This window comes from Chrysemys picta, chromosome 22 (assembly GCF_011386835.1).
Source record: "Chrysemys picta bellii isolate R12L10 chromosome 22, ASM1138683v2, whole genome shotgun sequence".
Lineage (NCBI taxonomy): Eukaryota > Metazoa > Chordata > Testudines > Emydidae > Chrysemys > Chrysemys picta.
The window spans coordinates 13,721,720-13,739,836 of NC_088812.1; the positions used below are offsets into that span (position 1 = coordinate 13,721,720).

Sequence of the window (18,117 nt, forward strand, 5' to 3'; positions counted from 1 at the left end):
GTCCGCAGTCACACCCCGCCCTCCATCCCCTCTACCCCTCCATCCATCCCCATACACACCTTCCCTCCCGCCATCCATCCGTCTGCCTAGCCAGCCCCCTGCCCACAGTCACACCTCTCCCTCCACCCCTCCATTGCCTCCCTCCATGTATCCATCCCTCCATCCATCCCCATACACACCCTTCCCTCCCGCCATCCATCTGTCTGCCTAGCCAGCCCCCTGCCCACAGTCACACCCCTCCCTCCACCCCTCCATTCCCTCCCTGCCATCTATCCATCCCTCCATCCATCCCCATACACACCCTTCCCTCCCGCCATCCATCTATCTGCCTAGCCAGCCCCCTGCCCACAGTCACACCCCTCCCTCCACCCCTCCATTCCCTCCCTCCATCTATCCATCCCCATACACACCCTTCCCTCCCACCATCCATCCGTCTGCCTAGCCAGCCCCCTGCCCACAGTCACACCCCCGCCTCCATCCCCCTCTATCCCTCCATTCCCTTCCTCCATCTATCCATCCCTCCATCCATCCTCATACACACCCTTCCCTCCCACCATCCATCCGTCTGCCTAGCCAGCCCCCTGCCCACAGTCACACCCCTGCCTCCACCCCTCCATTCCCTCCATTCCCTCCCTCCATCTATCCCTCCCTCCATCCATCCCCATACACACCCTTCCCTCCCGCCATCCATCTGTCTGCCTAGCCAGCCCCCTGCCCACAGTCACACCCCTGCCTCCACCCCTCCATTCCCTCCCTCCATCTATCCATCCCTCCATCCATCCCCATACACACCCTTCCCTCCCGCCATCCATCTGTCTGCCTAGCCAGCCCCCTGCCCACAGTCACACCCCTCCCTCCATCCCCCTCCGCCCTTCCATTCCCTCCCTCCATCTATCCATCCCTCCATCCATCCCCATACACACCCTTCCCTCCATCCATCCCATACTCATCGTCCCTCCACCCCCTCCCTCCCTATACACACCCTTCCCTCCCTCCATCCATCCATCTCCCTCCCTCCCTCCCTCCCTCCATCCCCATACACATCGTCCCTCCACTCCTCCCTCTCTCCATCCATCATAGCCATCCATCTACCCACGTACATGCCTCTCCATCCCTCCATCCCATACACACCCCTCCATCCATTCCTCTCTCCAGTCGTCCATCCACCCATCCATCCGTCTCAGACACATCTATCCATCCATCCATCCATCCATCTCAGACACACCCCTCTATCTACCCATCCATCCCCACCCATCCATCTATCCGTCTCAGACACACCCCTCTATCCAGCCGTCCATCACCCATCCCAGACACACTCATCTACCCCCTCCCTCTATCTATCTATCCCCATACACCCCATCATCTATCTATCTATGTATCTATCCCCATACACCCCATCTATCTATCTATCTATCTCCCTACACCCCCTCTATCTATCTATCTATCTATCTATCTATCTATCTATCTATCTATCTATCTATCCCCATACACCCCCTCTATCTATCTATCTATCTATCTATCTATCTATCTATCTATCTATCTATCCCCCTACACCCCCTCTATCTATCTATCTATCTATCTATCTATCTATCTATCTATCCCCCTACACCCCCTCTATCTCTCTATCCCCCTACACCCCCTCTATCTATCTATCTATCTATCTATCTATCTATCTACCTCCCACACCCCATCTATCTATCTATCTATCTATCTATCTATCTATCTATCCCCCTGTGACGGAGCAGGGAGCAGGGCAGATTTGACCGGGGAATGTTGCAGGGGGGTTGCAGTGGGGATGGGGGACTTCCCTTGAAGGAAGCTACCTGAGCTGTAACCTGAGCCAGGAACGGGGGTGGGGAGAATTAACACCTTCTGCCCGGGAGACTGAACAAAGGAGAGGAGGAGCTGGGGGGAGGGGAAGAGAGGAGCTGCAGGAGGAGTTTTGGTTTGGTTTCAGTTGGGGCTGGGTGGTGCAACGCAGGGAACCCCAAGCTGGGGTCTAAGCTCCCTGAACCTCCCAGAGGGACCTAATTGAGGGGGTCTGGTCGTACCTACATGCTCTGCTTGAGACTGTGTTCCTGTCCTTAAATAAACCTTCTGCTTTACTGGCTGGTTGAGAGTCGCAGTGAATCTCAGGAAGAGGGGTGCAGGGCCCTGACTCCCCCACACTCCGCGACACCCCCTACACCCCCTCTATCTATCTATCTATCTATCCCCCACACCCCCTCTATCTATCTATCTATCTATCTATCTATCTATCTATCTATCTATCCACATACACCCCCTCTATCTATCTATCTATCCCCAGACACACCCATCTCTCTCGCTCTCATTCCCTCTCCATCCATCCATCCTGATCCATCTCTCTCCCTTCCCCTTCTCTCTCACACCCTGCAAGGACGGCTCCTGCCGGTGTATGATCCACTCCTCTGCCCACGCTGATTCCTAGGGGGTGGGGGGTTCCCTGTTGCGCTGACTGAGGCTGTGTGGGGAGCTGTGGGGGGCAGAGGACACCAACGGGTCCGGGGGCATGACTAGGCCTCACATCTCCTAACGCCAGAGTGTCCAGCCTGCTCTGTGCCTGGGGCCTGACCCTGCTTGGCACGAGAGATGGCCCGGGGAGCTCCCGGCGCACGACCCAGATCGGCCCAAATGGGGGTGCGCTGCCTGGGCTTCCCTCTGCCATTTGCGACTCACCTTCCTGTTTTGTGTTAGGGCAGCACCAAGGGGCCCCCGGCTGAGAGCAGGGCCCTGCTGGGCTGGGAGCTGAGCCCTGCCCCGCCAAGGCACATAACACCCTGACAAGTGAAAAGAGACAAGGGGCAGGAGGGGAGACTGAGGCACGGAGCGGGGAAGCGACAGAGCTGGGACTAGAACCCAGCAGGAACCCCCCGGACGCCAGGGCCTCTCCTTTGGGGTTATTTATTAGGTGTAGAGCAGTAGTGCCAAAGAGCCACGGACCAAATCCCTCCAGTGCCAGGGGCTGTACAAACACCGAACCAGCCGCTCCCTGCCCCAGCGAGCTCGGCTGCTCCTTGCCCCGAGCCCCCCGCCCCAGCCCCATACCTCACATCGGGGCTACAGAGGGCCAGGCGGAGCAGGTAGAGCGCGGCGCTGCCCAGGCCGAGGCCGATGAAGCCGATGAGGGGAATGAGCTGCAGAGATAGGGAGAGAGAAGAGATGAAAAATGCCCCAATGAAATGAATATTTATCAGCCCGCCGGGAGAGTGAAAGGGAGCCTGACACGCCGGGAGATTTACCGGCGCAGCAATCCTGTACCCGGGCTCCCGTACACAGTGTAGCTGTCAGCTTGAGTGACTGAATTCAAAGGGGGGGAGAAAAATAGCCTCGTGGTGGAGAGGAATTGGATTTGGAATGAGAAATCGCACGCTCCCCCTCCCCCCGTCTGCGTTAGTGGGGCTGGGAGAGGCGGGGGGCAGGGAGCGAGTGGGGACGGCGCTGGGGCGCTCCTTAGTGCTGTTATCGGGGGCCCCCCCCGACCCTTCCACCCCCACCCACCCCCAGCCGTACCCCCTCTGCCGCCCAACCCTTCCATCACCACCCACCCCCAGCCGTACCCCTCTGCCGCCCGACCCTTCCACCCCCACCCACCCCCAGCCGTACCCCTCTGCCGCCCGACCCTTCCACCCCTGCCACCCCCAGCCGTACCCCTCTGCCGCCCGACCCTTCCACCCCCACCCACCCCCAGCCGTACCCCTCTGCCGCCCGACCCTTCCACCTCCACCCACCCCCAACCGTACCCCTCTGCCGCCCGACCCTTCCACCCCCACCCACCCCCAGCCGTACCCCTCTGCCGCTCGACCCTTCCACCCCCACCCACCCCCAGCCGTACCCCTCTGCCGCCCGATCCTTCCACCCCCACCCACCCCCAGCCGTACCCCTCTGCCGCCCGACCCTTCCACCCCCCACCCACCCCCAGCCCTACCCCTCTGCCGCCCGACCCTTCCACCCCCACCCACCCCCAGCCGTACCCCTCTGCCGCCCGACCCTTCCATCCCCACCCACCCCCCAGCCGTACCCCTTTGCCGCCCAACCCTTCCACCCCCAGCCGTACCCCTCTGCCGCCCGACCCTTCCACCCCCACCCACCCCCCAGCCGTACCCCTCTGCCGCCCGACCCTTCCACCCCCAGCCGTACCCCTCTGCCGCCCGACCCTTCCACCCCCACCCACCCCAGCTGTACCCCTCTGCCACCTGATCCTTCCACCCCCACCCACCCCAGCTGTACCCCTCTGCCGCCCCGACCCTTCCACCCCCCACCCACCCCAGCTGTACCCCTCTGCCGCCCGACCCTTCCACCCCCACCCACCCCCACCTGTACCCCTCTGCCGCCCGACCCTTCCACCCCCCACCCACCCCCAGCCGTACCCCTCTGCCGCCCGACCCTTCCACCCCCACCCACCCCCAGCCGTACCCCTCTGCCGCCCGACCCTTCCACCCCCCAGCCGTACCCCTCTGCCGCCCGACCCTTCCACCCCCACCCACCCCAGCTGTACCCCTCTGCCGCCCGACCCTTCCACCCCCAGCCGTACCCCTCTGCCGCCCGACCCTTCCACCCCCAGCCATACCCCTCTGCCGCTCGATCCTTCCACCCCCACCCACCCCCAGCCGTACCCCTCTGCCGCCCGACCCTTCCACCCCCACCCACCCCCAGCCGTACCCCTCTGCCGCCCGACCCTTCCACCCCCCACCCACCCCAGCTGTACCCCTCTGCCGCCTGATCCTTCCACCCCCAGCCGTACCCCTCTGCCGCCAGATCCTTCCACCCCCACCCCACCCCAGCCGTACCCTTCTGCCGCCCAACCCTTCCACCCCCACCCACCCCCAGCCGTACCCCTCTGCCGCCGACCCTTCCACCCCCAGCCGTACCCCTCTGCCGCCAGATCCTTCCACCCCCACCCACCCCAGTTGTACCCCTCTGCCGCCTGATCCTTCCACCCCCAGCCATACCCCTCTGCCGCCCGACCCTTCCACCCCCACCCACCCCCAGCCGTACCCCTCTGCCGCCCGACCCTTCCACCCCCACCCACCCCCAGCCGTACCCCTCTGCCGCCCGACCGTTCCACCCCCACCCACCCCCAGCCGTACCCCTCTGCCGCCCGACCCTTCCACCCCCACCCACCCCAGCCGTACCCCTCTGCCGCCCGACCCTTCTACCCCCACCCACCCCCAGCCGTACCCCTCTGCCGCCCGACCCTTCCACCCCCACCCACCCCCAGCCGTACCCCTCTGCCGCCTGATCCTTCCACCCCCACCCACCCCCAGCCGTACCCCTCTGCCGCCCGAACCCTTCCACCCCCACCCACACCCCAGCCGTACCCCTCTGCCGCCCGACCCTTCCACCCCCACCCACCCCCAGCCGTACCCCTCTGCCGCCCGACCCTTCCACCCCCACCCACCCCCACCTGTACCCCTCTGCCGCCCGACCCTTCCACCCCCAGCCGTACCCCCTCTGCCGCCCGACCCTTCCACCCCCACCCACCCCCAGCCGTACCCCTCTGCCGCCCGACCCTTCCACCCCCAGCCGTACCCCTCTGCTGCCCAACCCTTCCACCCCCAGCCGTACCCCTCTGCCGCCCGACCCTTCCACCCCCAGCCGTACCCCTCTGCCGCCCGACCCTTCCACCCCCGCCACCCCCAGCCGTACCCCTCTGCCGCCCGACCCTTCCACCCCCGCCACCCCCAGCCGTACCCCTCTGCCGCTCGACCCTTCCACCCCCACCCACCCCCAGCCGTACCCCTCTGCCGCTCGACCCTTCCACCCCCACCCACCCCCAGCCGTACCCCTCTGCCGCCCGACCCTTCCACCCCCACCCACCCCAGCCGTACCCCTCTGCCGCCCGACCCTTCCACCCCCCACCCACCCCCAGCCGTACCCCTCTGCCGCCCGACCCTTCCACCCCCACCCACCCCCAGCCGTGCCCCTCTGCCGCCCAGATCCTTCCACCCCCACCCACCCCCAGCCGTGCCCCTCTGCCGCCCGATCCTTCCACCCCCACCCACCCCCAGCCGTACCCCTCTGCCGCCCGACCCTTCCACCCCCGCCACCCCCAGCCGTACCCCTCTGCCGCCCGACCCTTCCACCTCCACCCACCCCCAGCCGTACCCCTCTGCCGCCCGACCCTTCCACCTCCACCCACCCCCAGCCGTACCCCTCTGCCGCCCGACCCTTCCACCCCCACCCACCCCCACCGGTACCCCTCTGCCGCCCGACCCTTCCACCCCCACCCACCCCCAGCCGTACCCCTCTGCCGCCCGACCCTTCCACCCCCACCCAATCCCAGCTGTACCCCTCTGCCGCCCGACCCTTCCACCCCCAGCCACCCCCAGCCGTACCCCTCTGCCGCTCGACCCTTCCACCCCCACCCACCCCAGCCGTACCCCTCTGCCGCCCGACCCTTCCACCCCCAGCCGTACCCCTCTGCTGCCCAACCCTTCCACCCCAGCCGTACCCCTCTGCCGCCTGATTCTTCCACCCCCCCGCCACCCTCTATCTATCTATCTATCTATCTATCTATCCCCATACACCCCCTCTATCTATCTATCTATCCATCCCCATACACCCCCTCTATCTATCTATCTATCTATCCCCATCCACCCCATCTATCTATCTATCCCCATCCACCCCTTCTATCTATCTATCTATCTATCTATCTATCTATCTATCTATCTATCTATCGCCATCCACCCCCATCTATCTATCTATCTATCTATCTATCTATCCCCATCCACCCCCTCTATCTATCTATCTATCTATCTAGCCCCCCCCCCCCCAATCTCTATCTGGCTAACATGCTGCATTAGACCAGGTAACACTAAGGGCCCAGCACAGCTCCCTCGCTGCACAGCCCATAATGAGGAACATTTTCAAAAGTGCCCCAGGGTCACCCGAGCCCGAAGGCCAGAGGAAGCTGAATGGCCGCGGGGGGCTAAGGGACTCGGGCACCAGCACCTGATTCTTATCCACTCTGACTGACTTAGCAGCACACGGCCCATTTTGAACTCCCCCTCCCCGGACTGGGGGTGTGGGGCTGGACTGGGGGTGTGGGGCTAGGTGGGGTGTGGGGCTGGACTGGGGCATGCTGGGACGGACTGGGGGTGTGGGGCTGGACTGGGGGTGTGGGGCTAGGTGGGGGTGTGGGGCTGGACTGGGGCATGCTGGGCTGGACTGGGGGTGTTGGGCTAGGCGGGGGTGTGGGGCTGGACTGGAGGTGTGGGGCTAGGTGGGGATGTGGGGCTAGGTGGGGTGTGGGGCTGGACTGGGGCATGCTGGGCTGGACTGGGGGTGTTGGGCTAGGTGGGGTGTGGGGCTGGACTGGGGCATGCTGGGCTGGACTGGGGGTGTTGGGCTAGGCGGGGGTGTGGGGCTGGACTGGGGGTGTGGGGCTAGGCGGGGGTGTGGTGCTGGACTGGGGCATGCTGGGCTGGACTGGGGGTGTTGGGCTAGGCGGGGGTGTGGGGCTGGACTGGAGGTGTGGGGCTAGGCGGGGATGTGGGGCTAGGTGGGGTGTGGGGCTGGACTGGGGCATGCTGGGCTGGACTGGGGGTGTTGGGCTAGGCGGGGGTGTGGGGCTGGACTGGGGGTGTGGGACTAGGCGGGGGTGTGGTGCTGGACTGGGGCATGCTGGGACGGACTGGGGGTGTGGGGCTAGGCGGGGGGGGGGGCTAGGCGGGGGGGGGGCTGGACTGGGGGTGTGGGGCTAGGTGGGGTGTGAGGCTGGACTGGGGCATGCTGGGACGGACTGGAGGTGTGGGGCTAGGTGGGGTGTGGGGCTGGACTGGGGCATGCTGGGACGGACTGGAAGTGTGGGGCTAGGTGGGGGATGTGGGGCTAGGTGAGGTGTGGGGCTGGACTGGGGCTGGGCTGCTGGTGCGGAGCGAGCTGTGGGATGCTGCGTGACCGTATCCTGCCCCCAGTGCCGGTAGCAGGGGGTGGGGGGGACCCTCAATGTGTTAGTACCTGGGACACCCCCTCCCCCCCCCCCGGTCCCACTGGCTTGTTTGGCTTCTGGTTGCGTGTAATGAAAGTGCCCCGACGCCTGCCCCATTACGGCCGCTTTTGTGTCTCCCCCCAGGGTCACTTTCTCCAGCTCCCTCCCACGCTCCCCCCTCCTGCCCCACGAAGCCGCCCGCTCTGCAGGCCCCAGCCTGGCTGGGCCCGTGACGCTGATTCCCAGCAGCGGGGCATCCGGCCCTATTGACTCCACTGGCTCTACATTGATTTCCACTAGCGGGGGATCTGGCCCCTCTGACGCCAATGGAGTGCGGGGACCCCGGACTCCTGGGCTGGGCGCTCAGTTCAGCCATTGTTTGGCTGCGTGACCATGGCAAGTCACTGACCCCCTCGTGCCTCAGTTTCCCCATCGGTAAAATAATTCTGACCCATCTCCCAGGGCTCATTAATGGAGCCCGTTTGGGGAGCTGCTCTGGAAGTGCCAAGTGGCCTTCTCACAAGACGTTAGCCAGTATTTATTAGACCCTGGGGACCCCCGTTGCGCCGGGAGCTGAGCCGGTGCTACCATTAAGGCGAACTAGGCGGTTGCCTAGGGCGCCAAGATTTGGGGGCGCCAAAAAGCAGCGTTCCTCCCCGAGCGCACGGTCGCCGCTCCACTTCTTCCACCTCCCAGGCTTGCAGCGCCAATCCTGGGAGGAGAATTAGAGCAGGGCAGCGTGCTCGGGGAGGAGGCAGAGCAGAGGTGAGCTGGGGGGGGGGGAGCTGCCACGGGGGGGGAGCGCCTCAGGGTGGGGGGGGGCTGTCATGGGGGGGCGCCTCAGGGCCGGGGGGAGGGCGGGGAGCTGCCGCAGGGCTGGGGGGTGGGCGCAAGGTGGAAGTTTCGCCTAGGGTGCGAAACTTCCTTGCACTGGCCCTGGCTGGGCCCACAATCCTTGCCCCGAAAAGCCGACAATCTAAACGGACGAGGGATGGATGAGAAAACAGGCAAAATGACAAGAGCCAGGAATAGAACCCAGGCGTCCTGAGGAGCAGCCCAACGCCCCTAGATCCTACTGGTTCCTCAATAGCTCAGGGCCCAGCTGCACGGATCCGTACACCGCTGCTCACTGCCAGCATATCGGCCCCAGGTCGCCGTGCGTCCATCATCTCCTCTCACCTTCCCCCCACCGTGACAGCTGAATGTCGACGCCCAGCGCCCCCTCGCCCCACGGCTGCTGGCATCTCAAACTTCCAGCAGATGCCGCTTATCATCCTGGAGGTCAGAGACGTCGGCCGCTAATGATCTTTTGCACCACGTGCCAGTCAGAGCTGGCAGCCGTCGCTGCCTGGCCACGCCGGGTAATAACGCCGGACGCCGCAGTCCCGGGAATTGTGGAGGAGACTCGGGGACAGGCCTTCGTCTCGCCATCTGCTGCTGACACTTCTGGGTTATTAATGCCGGGGAATGAACTGAGAGGCTGGCGGTGGGGAGCTGGAACTAGGGTCAGTGGGAGTGACGGGCCGAATTGCAGCGTGGCTGGCTGCAAAGGTTCAAAAAACACCCGGCCCCGAAAATCATGAGGTTGGCTTGAAAAGCAGGAGATTTAACATCATAAATCGGGGGGGGGGGTCTGTTGCTTTCTGGGTTTGTTTGGGGTTTTTTGAGCCTTCACAGGCCTCTGTTTTAAGTGTCTCTGCCCTGGGGCTAGAAACGTTCGTGTTATCAAACAAGAGATGCGAGCCGAGGTCTGGCCGCCTTCCCATGAATCCGGGTGCTGGGGCTTTAAGGAAAAGAGCGGCTCGTGCGAGATTCCCCAGCAGGGAGTCCTGCTCCGGGCTGGAGGCTGTCACCCCATTTTATAGCCAGGGCAACAACCAGATCCAAAGCAGGATTTGGGGACAACCTGTTCCGCTGCCTGACCTCGCGGCCAGGGGTCAGCACCCACCTTCCCCTCAGCCTCTTGGAGTTAGAGCTGCATCCCTGGGGCCTTCCAAGTAGTTCAGGCCACGGCTGGTGTTAAAGGAGGTTGGGGGGTGGGAAACGGGAGGCCACCGGGAGAGGCGCTCGCTGGGTGTCATGTGGGTGCCAGACTCAAAGCTATTTAGGATCCTAACTCCCCTGGGATCTAGGTGGCAGGTGGGCAGAATACTGAATACTAAGGGACCTGGGCAGGGCCTGCGCAGGGGCTGGGGGGTGCTTGTCCTGCGCGGCTCCTGTTCCGCTCCATTTCCGTCCCCCCAGCAGCGGCCCGAGTTCACGGCCATTCTGCTCCGTTTGCCTTTGCTGTCGAGTCGGCATTAATCACAGGCCTGGCAGCTGGGCACCGCGGGAAGCCGGCCGGGCAGCAGGAGAAGCCGGGGCAAGGGGAACGTGCTGATGTGCCGCCCAGCAAGGAGCGCTCAGCCCGGATAACGGATGGCGTGTCGGGAAGCGCCTCTGCCTTTAACGGGGCCAAGGCAGGTCACCCGCTCGGACCCCCGGCCGCCCACGAAGCCCCTGCACTTTACAGGAGCTAATTCCCTGTCCAGTTTTACGGACAGGGAAACCAATCGGCTCAACCTCACATGGCAAATACCGCCCAGAGCTGGGCATAGGGCCCAGGGGTTCTCCCTCTCACTCTAACCCCTAGACCACACTCCCACCCGAAGGAAGGGAACAGAACCCAGGCGTCCTGGCTTCCAGCTCCTCTCTGCTCCAAAAAGCAAACGCCCCTCCCTCCGCTGGGAATAGAACCCAGGAGTCCTGACTCCCAGCTTCTCCTGCTCTAACCGCTGGACCCCAACGCCTCCCTATTTCCAGCCTCCCCAGCATCACGTCTTTGCCCAGTACCTGCCTCTCCCCGGCTGGCCCAGAGCGGAGCGTGGACGTGACTGTTTGAATGTGTAGCCCAGGCTTCCCGAAAACCAAACCGCCGGGCTTAACCCTTCCCACGCCACCCCCGTCCTCACAGGGCCGGCAGCTCGCCTGGAATCACCCGGGCAAAGGGCCAGACCCACAGAGGCAAGCCAGCTCCCCGGGGGAAACTTTTGGCTAGCCCCTGGCGGCTGGGCGGCTCCGTGGAACGAGCCGGATCCTTAGCTTAGCCCATGGAAACTCGCCGAATGGAAAAACCCCGGGCCAACCCCCCCTTTCCTTTGTGTCGGGGCGTGGGGACAATGTGTGTAGTGGGGGGGGGGGGGGGCTGAGAGGCTGTGTATGACAGAAACCCCAACAAGCCAGGGGGTGCAGCCACACCCAGCCCCTCTAGTTCCAGCCCCCTTCCTTGGCCTGTTGGGGGGGGGGGTGAGGCAGGTTCCCAGCATCTCACATTCATCAGGGTTTATTCCTATTTGTAAACAAAATCCTCCTCATGAATTTTTGATGGCCGGGGGAGCTGATGGATTTGACATGAAAGGACGGGAGGTGGATTTCTCCCCCCTGCCAGGCTAATGAAAGGTTCCGAATTTGGGGGCTGCGGGGAGGGCGGCAGAGGATCAAATGGGGGGGGGGCTGGGACCCTGATGTGTCTCGATGCCGCACACGCCGTAGAGAGAAGGAGCCGTCGGAGGGAGGGAGAGGACAGACAGCCCCCCCTTTCCCCCGTGTAGGGGCGAAGTGCAGAGACCCCAAGTTTGGGGCCAAAATGCAGAGCAGGAAACGGGCAGAGAGCGGGGGAAGCAGCGAGCGCTGCTCCGGCCGGGGTGGAATCTGCAAAGTTCGGGGCCTTGATTTACAGAGCAGCCCCCACCCCCCCACATTGCATAGTGGGGTGTGGGGGTGACAGCAGACAAGCCTGGGAGGAGGCAGCCAGTAGGCCAGGGGCCCCCAGCCACAAGGGCCCCCACCGCTCGCTCTGGGGGGGAGGCAGGGGAAGCCGGGGGTGGGAGGGGGAGTTTAATGAAAGTAAGAGGAAGGCTGGAAACTGGGGGAAGATATGGGGGGGGCGTGATGTTGGGGGGTGGCTGGGAAGGGGTTGGAAGGGGAGGGAGGGGGCAGGGGGGTATGAGGGAGGGAAGGGGGATGGGGCAGGGGGAGTGGAAGGGGGGACGAGAAGGAGCATTGAGGGGGGACAGAGGAGAACTGGAATGGAGGGTGAAAGGGGGATAGAAGCAAACTGGGGCAGTGGGATAATGGGGGATGGGGGGGTAGGGGAAGGAGGGGGACAGAGGATGGGGATGGGGGACAGAGGAGGAGCAGGAGAAGGGGGGTGGGGAGCAGGGGAAAGAGGGGGACAGAGGGGTGGCAGGGGAAGGAGGGGGCAGGGGGACAGAGGAAGGGCAGGAGAAGGGGACAGGGGGACAGAGGAAGAAGTCGGGTAGAGGTGGCAGGGGAAGGAGGGGACAGAGGAGGGAGAGAGGGGGCAGGAGAAGGGGACAGGAGGACAGAGGAAGAAGTGGGGTGGGGGGCAGGGAAAGGAGGGGGACAGAGAGGGACAGAGGGACAGAGGAAGGAGGGGGCAGAGGGGGACGGGAGGCAGGAGAAGGGGACAGAGGGACAGAGAAAGAAGTGGGTAGAGGAGGGACGGGGGCAGGAGAAGGGACGGGGGCAGAGGAAGAAGGGGACAGAGGAAGGAGGGGGACAGGGGGGCAGGAGAAGGGGACAGAGGAGAGGCAGGAGAAGGGGACAGGGGGGCAGAGGAAGGAGGGGGCAGGGGAAGAAGTGGGACAGGGGGGCAGAGGAAGGAGGGGGCAGAGGGGGACAGAGGAGGGGCAGGAGAAGGGGATGGGGGGCAGAGGAAGGAGGGGGCAGAGGAGGATAGAGGAGGGGCAGGAGAAGGGGACAGGGGGGTGGAGGAAGGAGGGGGCAGAGGGGGACAGAGGAGGGGCAGGAGAAGGGGACGGGGGGCAGAGGAGGGAGGGGGACGGGGGGCAGGAAAAGGGGACAGAGGGAGAAGTGGGACAGAGGAGGGGCAGGAGAAGGGGACAAGGGGGCAGAGGAAGGAGGGGGACGGGGGGCAGGAGAAGGGGACAGAGGGAGAAGTGGGACAGAGAAGGGGCAGGAGAAGGGGACAGGGGGGCAGAGGAAGGAGGGGGACGGGGGCAGGAGAAGGGGACAGAGGGAGAAGTGGGACAGAGGAGGGGCAGGAGAAGGGGACAAGGGGGCAGGGGAAGAAGGGGGCAGGGGAAGAAGTGGGGTAGCGGGAGGGGCAGGAGAAGGGGACAAGGGGGCAGAGGAAGGAGGGGGACAGAGGAGAGGCAGGAGAAGGGGACAGAGGGAGAAGTGGGACAGAGGAGGGGCAGGAGAAGGGGGACAAGGGGGCAGAGGAAGGAGGGGGCAGAGGGGGACAGAGGAGGGGCAGGAGAAGGGGACAAGGGGCAGAGGAGGGAGGGGAACGGGGGGCAGGAGAAGGGGACAGAGGGAGAAGTGGGACAGAGGAGGGGCAGGAGAAGGGGACAGGGGGGCAGAGGAAGGGAGGGGACAGGGGAAGAAGTGGGGTAGCGGGGGGTGGGGGCAGGAGAAGGGAACAGGGTGCAGGAGAAGGGGACAGAGGGAGAAGTGGGGTAGAAGAGGGGCAGGAGAAGGGGACAGGGGGAGAAGTGGGACAGAGGAGGGGCAGGAGAAGGGGACAGGGGGCAGAGGAAGGAGGGGGACGGGGGCAGGAGAAGGGGACAGAGGGAGAAGTGGGGGTAGAAGAGGGGCAGGAGAAGGGGACAGGGGGCAGAGGAAGGAGGGGGACGGGGGCAGGAGAAGGGGACAGAGGGAGAAGTGGGGCAGAGGAGGGGCAGGAGAAGGGGACAAGGGAGCAGAGGAAGGAGGGGGCAGGGGGAGAAGTGGGGTAGAAGAGGGGCAGGAGAAGGGGACAGGGGGCAGAGGAAGGAGGGGGACGGGGGCAGGAGAAGGGGACAGAGGGAGAAGTGGGACATAGGAGGGGCAGGAGAAGGGGACAGGGGGGCAGAGGAAGGAGGGTGATGGGGGCAGGAGAAGGGGACAGAGGGAGAAGTGGGACAGAGGAGGGGCAGGAGAAGGGGACAGGGGGGCAGAGGAAGGAGGGGGACGGGGGCAGGGGAAGGAGGGGGCAGGGGGAGAAGTGGGGTAGAAGAGGGGCAGGAGAAGGGGACAGGGGGCAGAGGAAGGAGGGGGACGGGGGGCAGGAGAAGGGGACAGAGGGAGAAGTGGGACAGAGGAGGGGCAGGAGAAGGGGACAGGGGGGCAGAGGAAGGAGGGGGACGGGGCAGGAGAAGGGGACAGAGGGAGAAGTGGGACAGAGGAGGGGCAGGAGAAGGGGACAGGGGGCAGATGAAGGAGGGGGACGGGGGCAGGAGAAGGGACAAGGGGGCAGAGGAAGGAGGGGGGACGGGGGCAGGAGAAGGGGACAGAGGGAGAAGTGGGGACAGGAGAGGGGCAGGAGAAGGGGACAGGGGGGCAGAGGAAGGAGGGGGACGGGGGCAGGGGAAGGAGGGGGCAGGGGGAGAAGTGGGTAGAAGAGGGGCAGGAGAAGGGGACAGGGGGCAGAGGAAGGAGGGGGACGGGGGCAGGAGAAGGGGACAGAGGGAGAAGTGGGACAGAGGAGGGGCAGGAGAAGGGGACAAGGGGGCAGGGGAAGAAGGGGGCAGGGGAAGAAGTGGGGTAGCGGGGCGCAGAGCAGAGGGGGGCCGGGGCAGGGCAGCGGCCGGCCGGTCACTCACTCCGGGATGCCTCCTGAGCTGGCGGGCGAAGGCGAACCCGGGCCGGGTCCCTCCCATGCTGCGGCCGGGGCGGACTCGCTCCGCCAGCAGCAGCGGCAGGTTCCCGAGTCCCGCTGCCTCCGCCCCCCGCCCGGGGAAGGGCGGCCCGGGCCGGGGGGTCACTGGGGGCGGCGGCTCCGTCCCTCCCCCCTGCGCAACTGGCCAGGGCGGGGCTCGGGGTCCCCGGGGCTCGGGAGTCAGGGCTGGGGGCCCCGGGGGAGCAGAGGGGGGGGGGAGCAGTGGGAGGGAAGCAGAGGGGGGCTGGGGAGTGGGGGGCTGGGGGGAGCAGAGACCCAGGGGGAGCAGTGGGAGGGAAGCAGAGGGGGGCTGGGGAGTGGGGGACTGGGGGAGCAGAGACCCAGGGGGGAACAGTAGGAGGGGAAGCAGAGGGGGGCTGGGGAGTGGGAGAGGAAGCAGAGATCTGGTGGGGGGGGGGGCTGGGGAAGAGAAGGGGGTCAGGGAACCGTAGCTGGAATGGGAGGGGATCAGAGGGAGGCTGTGAAGGGGCGCGGGGGGGGTTCCCTCTGATTTCCCACTGGGGGGGGCAGCTGTTCCCTCTCCCCTCCCAAGGCCCCATCAGCAGCGCCTGGGGAAGGAGGGTAACCCCCCCCCCCCACTGGTGCTGCACCAGCTTGGCCCTGATCCCAAGCAGGAGCTGAGGGGGCCGCCCCACCTGGGCAGGTGAGAGCCCCCCACCCCCTGTTCTCCGGGGCTTTGCCCAGCCCAGGTTGGCTGGTGCCAAGGGAGGGCAGCTCCAACCCCCCTCTCCCGGGACACGCCTCCCCAGCCAGCCCCGTCTCCCACAGCCCCCCGACTCCCCGCGCGTGGGGAAGGCCGGCCTTGAGGGGCTGAGTTCTAAGGGACTCAACCGGGGTCTCGGTGCGGTCGGTTTGCTCTGGGCCTGGGTAGAGTGGGTGGGCGCCGGGGGTGACCTGGGCCCTACGGAAGATCACATACAGGATCTGACCTTTGCCGCCAGGGCTCCGGGGTACCAAGCGCTTTCTATGCACAGGGAAACTCACCCCAGGAGGGGTCAGCCCACGTCTCCAGCTGGGCGCTAAGCCCCCCCCTCATCCCCCACCACAGAGAGTCTAGAGGGAAGGTCCATAGAGCCAGCCCCGGGGCTGGGCACCCCCCCCACTCTCCCCCCGCCAGGGCTCCGACACGCAGGATTTGACAAGGCCGATAAAACGCGCCTCTCCACCATATGCCAGCCTGCGAGCCGGGGCCTTTTTCATCCCAGCAACGCACAGGTACATTTGCTGCTGGGCTTCCAAATGGCGCTGGAGCGGGTTATAACTGATGGGGCTATCAACTGGGGGGGAGGCGGGGGGGGGAGTCTGCCTTGAGCGGGTACGAGGGACCCTTTCCTTCGGTGCTTACCCAGCTGGGCTGCCTGCTGGGTTACAGACGGGCAGGTAGGACTCCTGGGTTCTACCCCCAGCTCTGGGAGGGGAGTGGGGTCTAGCAGTCAGAGATGGGGAGGCTGGGAATCAGAACTCCTGGGTTCCATTCCCAGTTCTGAGTAGGGGTGTGTGGACTAGTGGTTAGAGCAGGACTCCTGAATTCTGTTCCCAGCTCCGGCTGTGTCCATTTGACGACATCCTCCCTGCCCTCTTTGCCTCAGTCTCCCCGTCTGTAAAATGGGGCCAAGACCACCCGCCCTCCTTTGCTGAGCGCTTTGCGGCCTGACGCTGACAAGTGCAAACGGTTTGTGTTATGATTTGTTGTGACACCTTCCCCCCTCTGTTTGCCTGGGTTCCCCCCTCGCAATCCCTCACCCCCTTTTTGATAAATGACATAATGCATAATTTACATTTAGCCATGCAAATTTCCCCGGCAGTAACAGATGCTGCCGTGCAAATGGAAAACAGCTATTTGTATCCATTTACTCTTAACAAAAGATTTGTAGATTGACAACGTCTGCCTGAAAGAAAGAGCAGGCGTCTATTATACGGCTCGGCAAATGAGCAAGGAACAGACCCCAGTTTGCTTTAAAGTTGGCTCTAATTAGTTTTTTAATATTCCACGTAGCGGGCGGATAATATCTTCTAATGGTTATTTACAATGGGGCGAGAGAGAGGCGGGGGTGTGCCCCGTCGATTCCCACGGCCGGGCCTTGTGAAGAACACAGGTGGGCTAAGGGAACTTCCCCGTCCCCGCTGGGTCTGGCCAGGCACAATGCAGGCAGGGGCCACGCAGGCCTGACCTAGTCTGTAGGTGCCCCACCATCCTTCTCCACAGCCCCCAGGTAATTCAGTCTTGGCTGCCTGCTACCAGCTTGCAACCCCTTATCTATGGCTCCCCCCCCCCGCCATCACCCATCAATCCCGACCCACAACCCCGTTATCCCAGCCCTGGGCTCCCCGCCCCCCAAAGCTCTGCCAAGACCCCTGTGATGAAGTGGGGCGGTTTCCTGGTATTTTCCTTGGTTTTTCCAATGGTTTGCATGCGGAGGGGGTGGGACTCAGTTTCCCTGAGCGTTACTGGTTTAACGAGGGGATGGGAGAGGGAGTTTGTTGTTACAGAGGGCCAGCGACGGACCCCGGCCAATGACCTGGAGAATGGACACCCCAGCGACTGGTGACCAGGAGGCCCAGCTCGGGAGTCACAACCAACCCCAGGGACCGTATGGGGCCAAGAGCGGGCTCGATCTGTGAGTCTGTCACAGCCCCTCCATCCCGACCCACAGTGCAGGCACACACAGCCCCCCACCCCTCCCCGCCGCTCTTCCAGCCCCCCACCCGCCGGATCTGCCGCTGCCCCTCCGCCGTGACCTCATTTCTTCCAGCAAAGTCTGAAAGGACAAAGGGGAGAACGTCGCAGGCGTGCACAGAAATAAATAAACAACGCTTGACTCGCAGCCAGCGGCGCCGTGCGGAGCCCTTTGTCGGTATAATTAGAGTTTTGAAATCGAATTGATCAAGTGCCACTCCCCAAGACAAATTGCATCCTCCGCTCCCTCGGCGCTTCTCCTGCGCGCCCAGCCGGCCCGGGAGAGCAAAGCCAGCTTCCCTCTCCCTGGAAAAACAAGAGCCAGGCGATATCTCTCCACCCCGGCTGCGGCGCTCGGCGGGCAGGGGGGCACCGCGAGCTTTCCAGCTGCTGAGACGCGCCTCTTCATTGACTGGGGGGAATGGCTAGGGCTTTTTATTGAGGGGGGGCATAAAGCACTGAAAATTAAACAGCATGGGGCTGGTGGGCTCAGGGAGTATGGGGCCTTTTCCCCTCTAGGGGGTGCTGGTGGGGGAGTGTTTGGCTCCGGGGGGTGGGGAATGGGGCACGGGGCCTTTTCCCCTCTAGGGGGTGCTGGTGGGGGAGTGTTTGGCTCCAAGGGGTGGGGAATGGGGCATGGGGCCTTTTCCCCTCTGGGGGCGCTGGTGGGGGAGTGTTCGGCTCTGGGGGATGGAGAATGGGGCATGGAGTCTTTTCCCCTCTATGGGGCGCTGGTGGGGGGAGTGTTTGGCTCCGGGGGGGGTGAGGAATGGGGCACGGGGCCTTTTCCCCTCTAGGGGGCGG

The 18,117-nt window shown here is 64.4% G+C and overlaps 1 protein-coding gene across 2 annotated transcripts in view; it reads right to left on the reverse strand.

Annotated features, from left to right (window-relative positions):
* The window catches only part of NDUFA4L2 (NDUFA4 mitochondrial complex associated like 2), a 46,599-nt gene that overhangs the window by 1,607 nt on the left and 26,875 nt on the right, over positions 1–18,117 (reverse strand). The window contains exons 1-2 of one of the 2 annotated variants that reach the window (XM_065576053.1): positions 14,560–14,718; positions 3,067–3,155 (exon numbers count right to left, since the gene is read on the reverse strand). In XM_065576053.1, the coding sequence (XP_065432125.1) occupies positions 3,067–3,155; positions 14,560–14,616 (146 nt within the window). In that variant the 5' untranslated portion in view covers positions 14,617–14,718. Of the gene's footprint in view, positions 1–3,066; positions 3,156–14,559; positions 14,719–18,117 lie in introns of those variants that run through there. The other variant, XM_065576052.1, reaches the window with a different exon arrangement.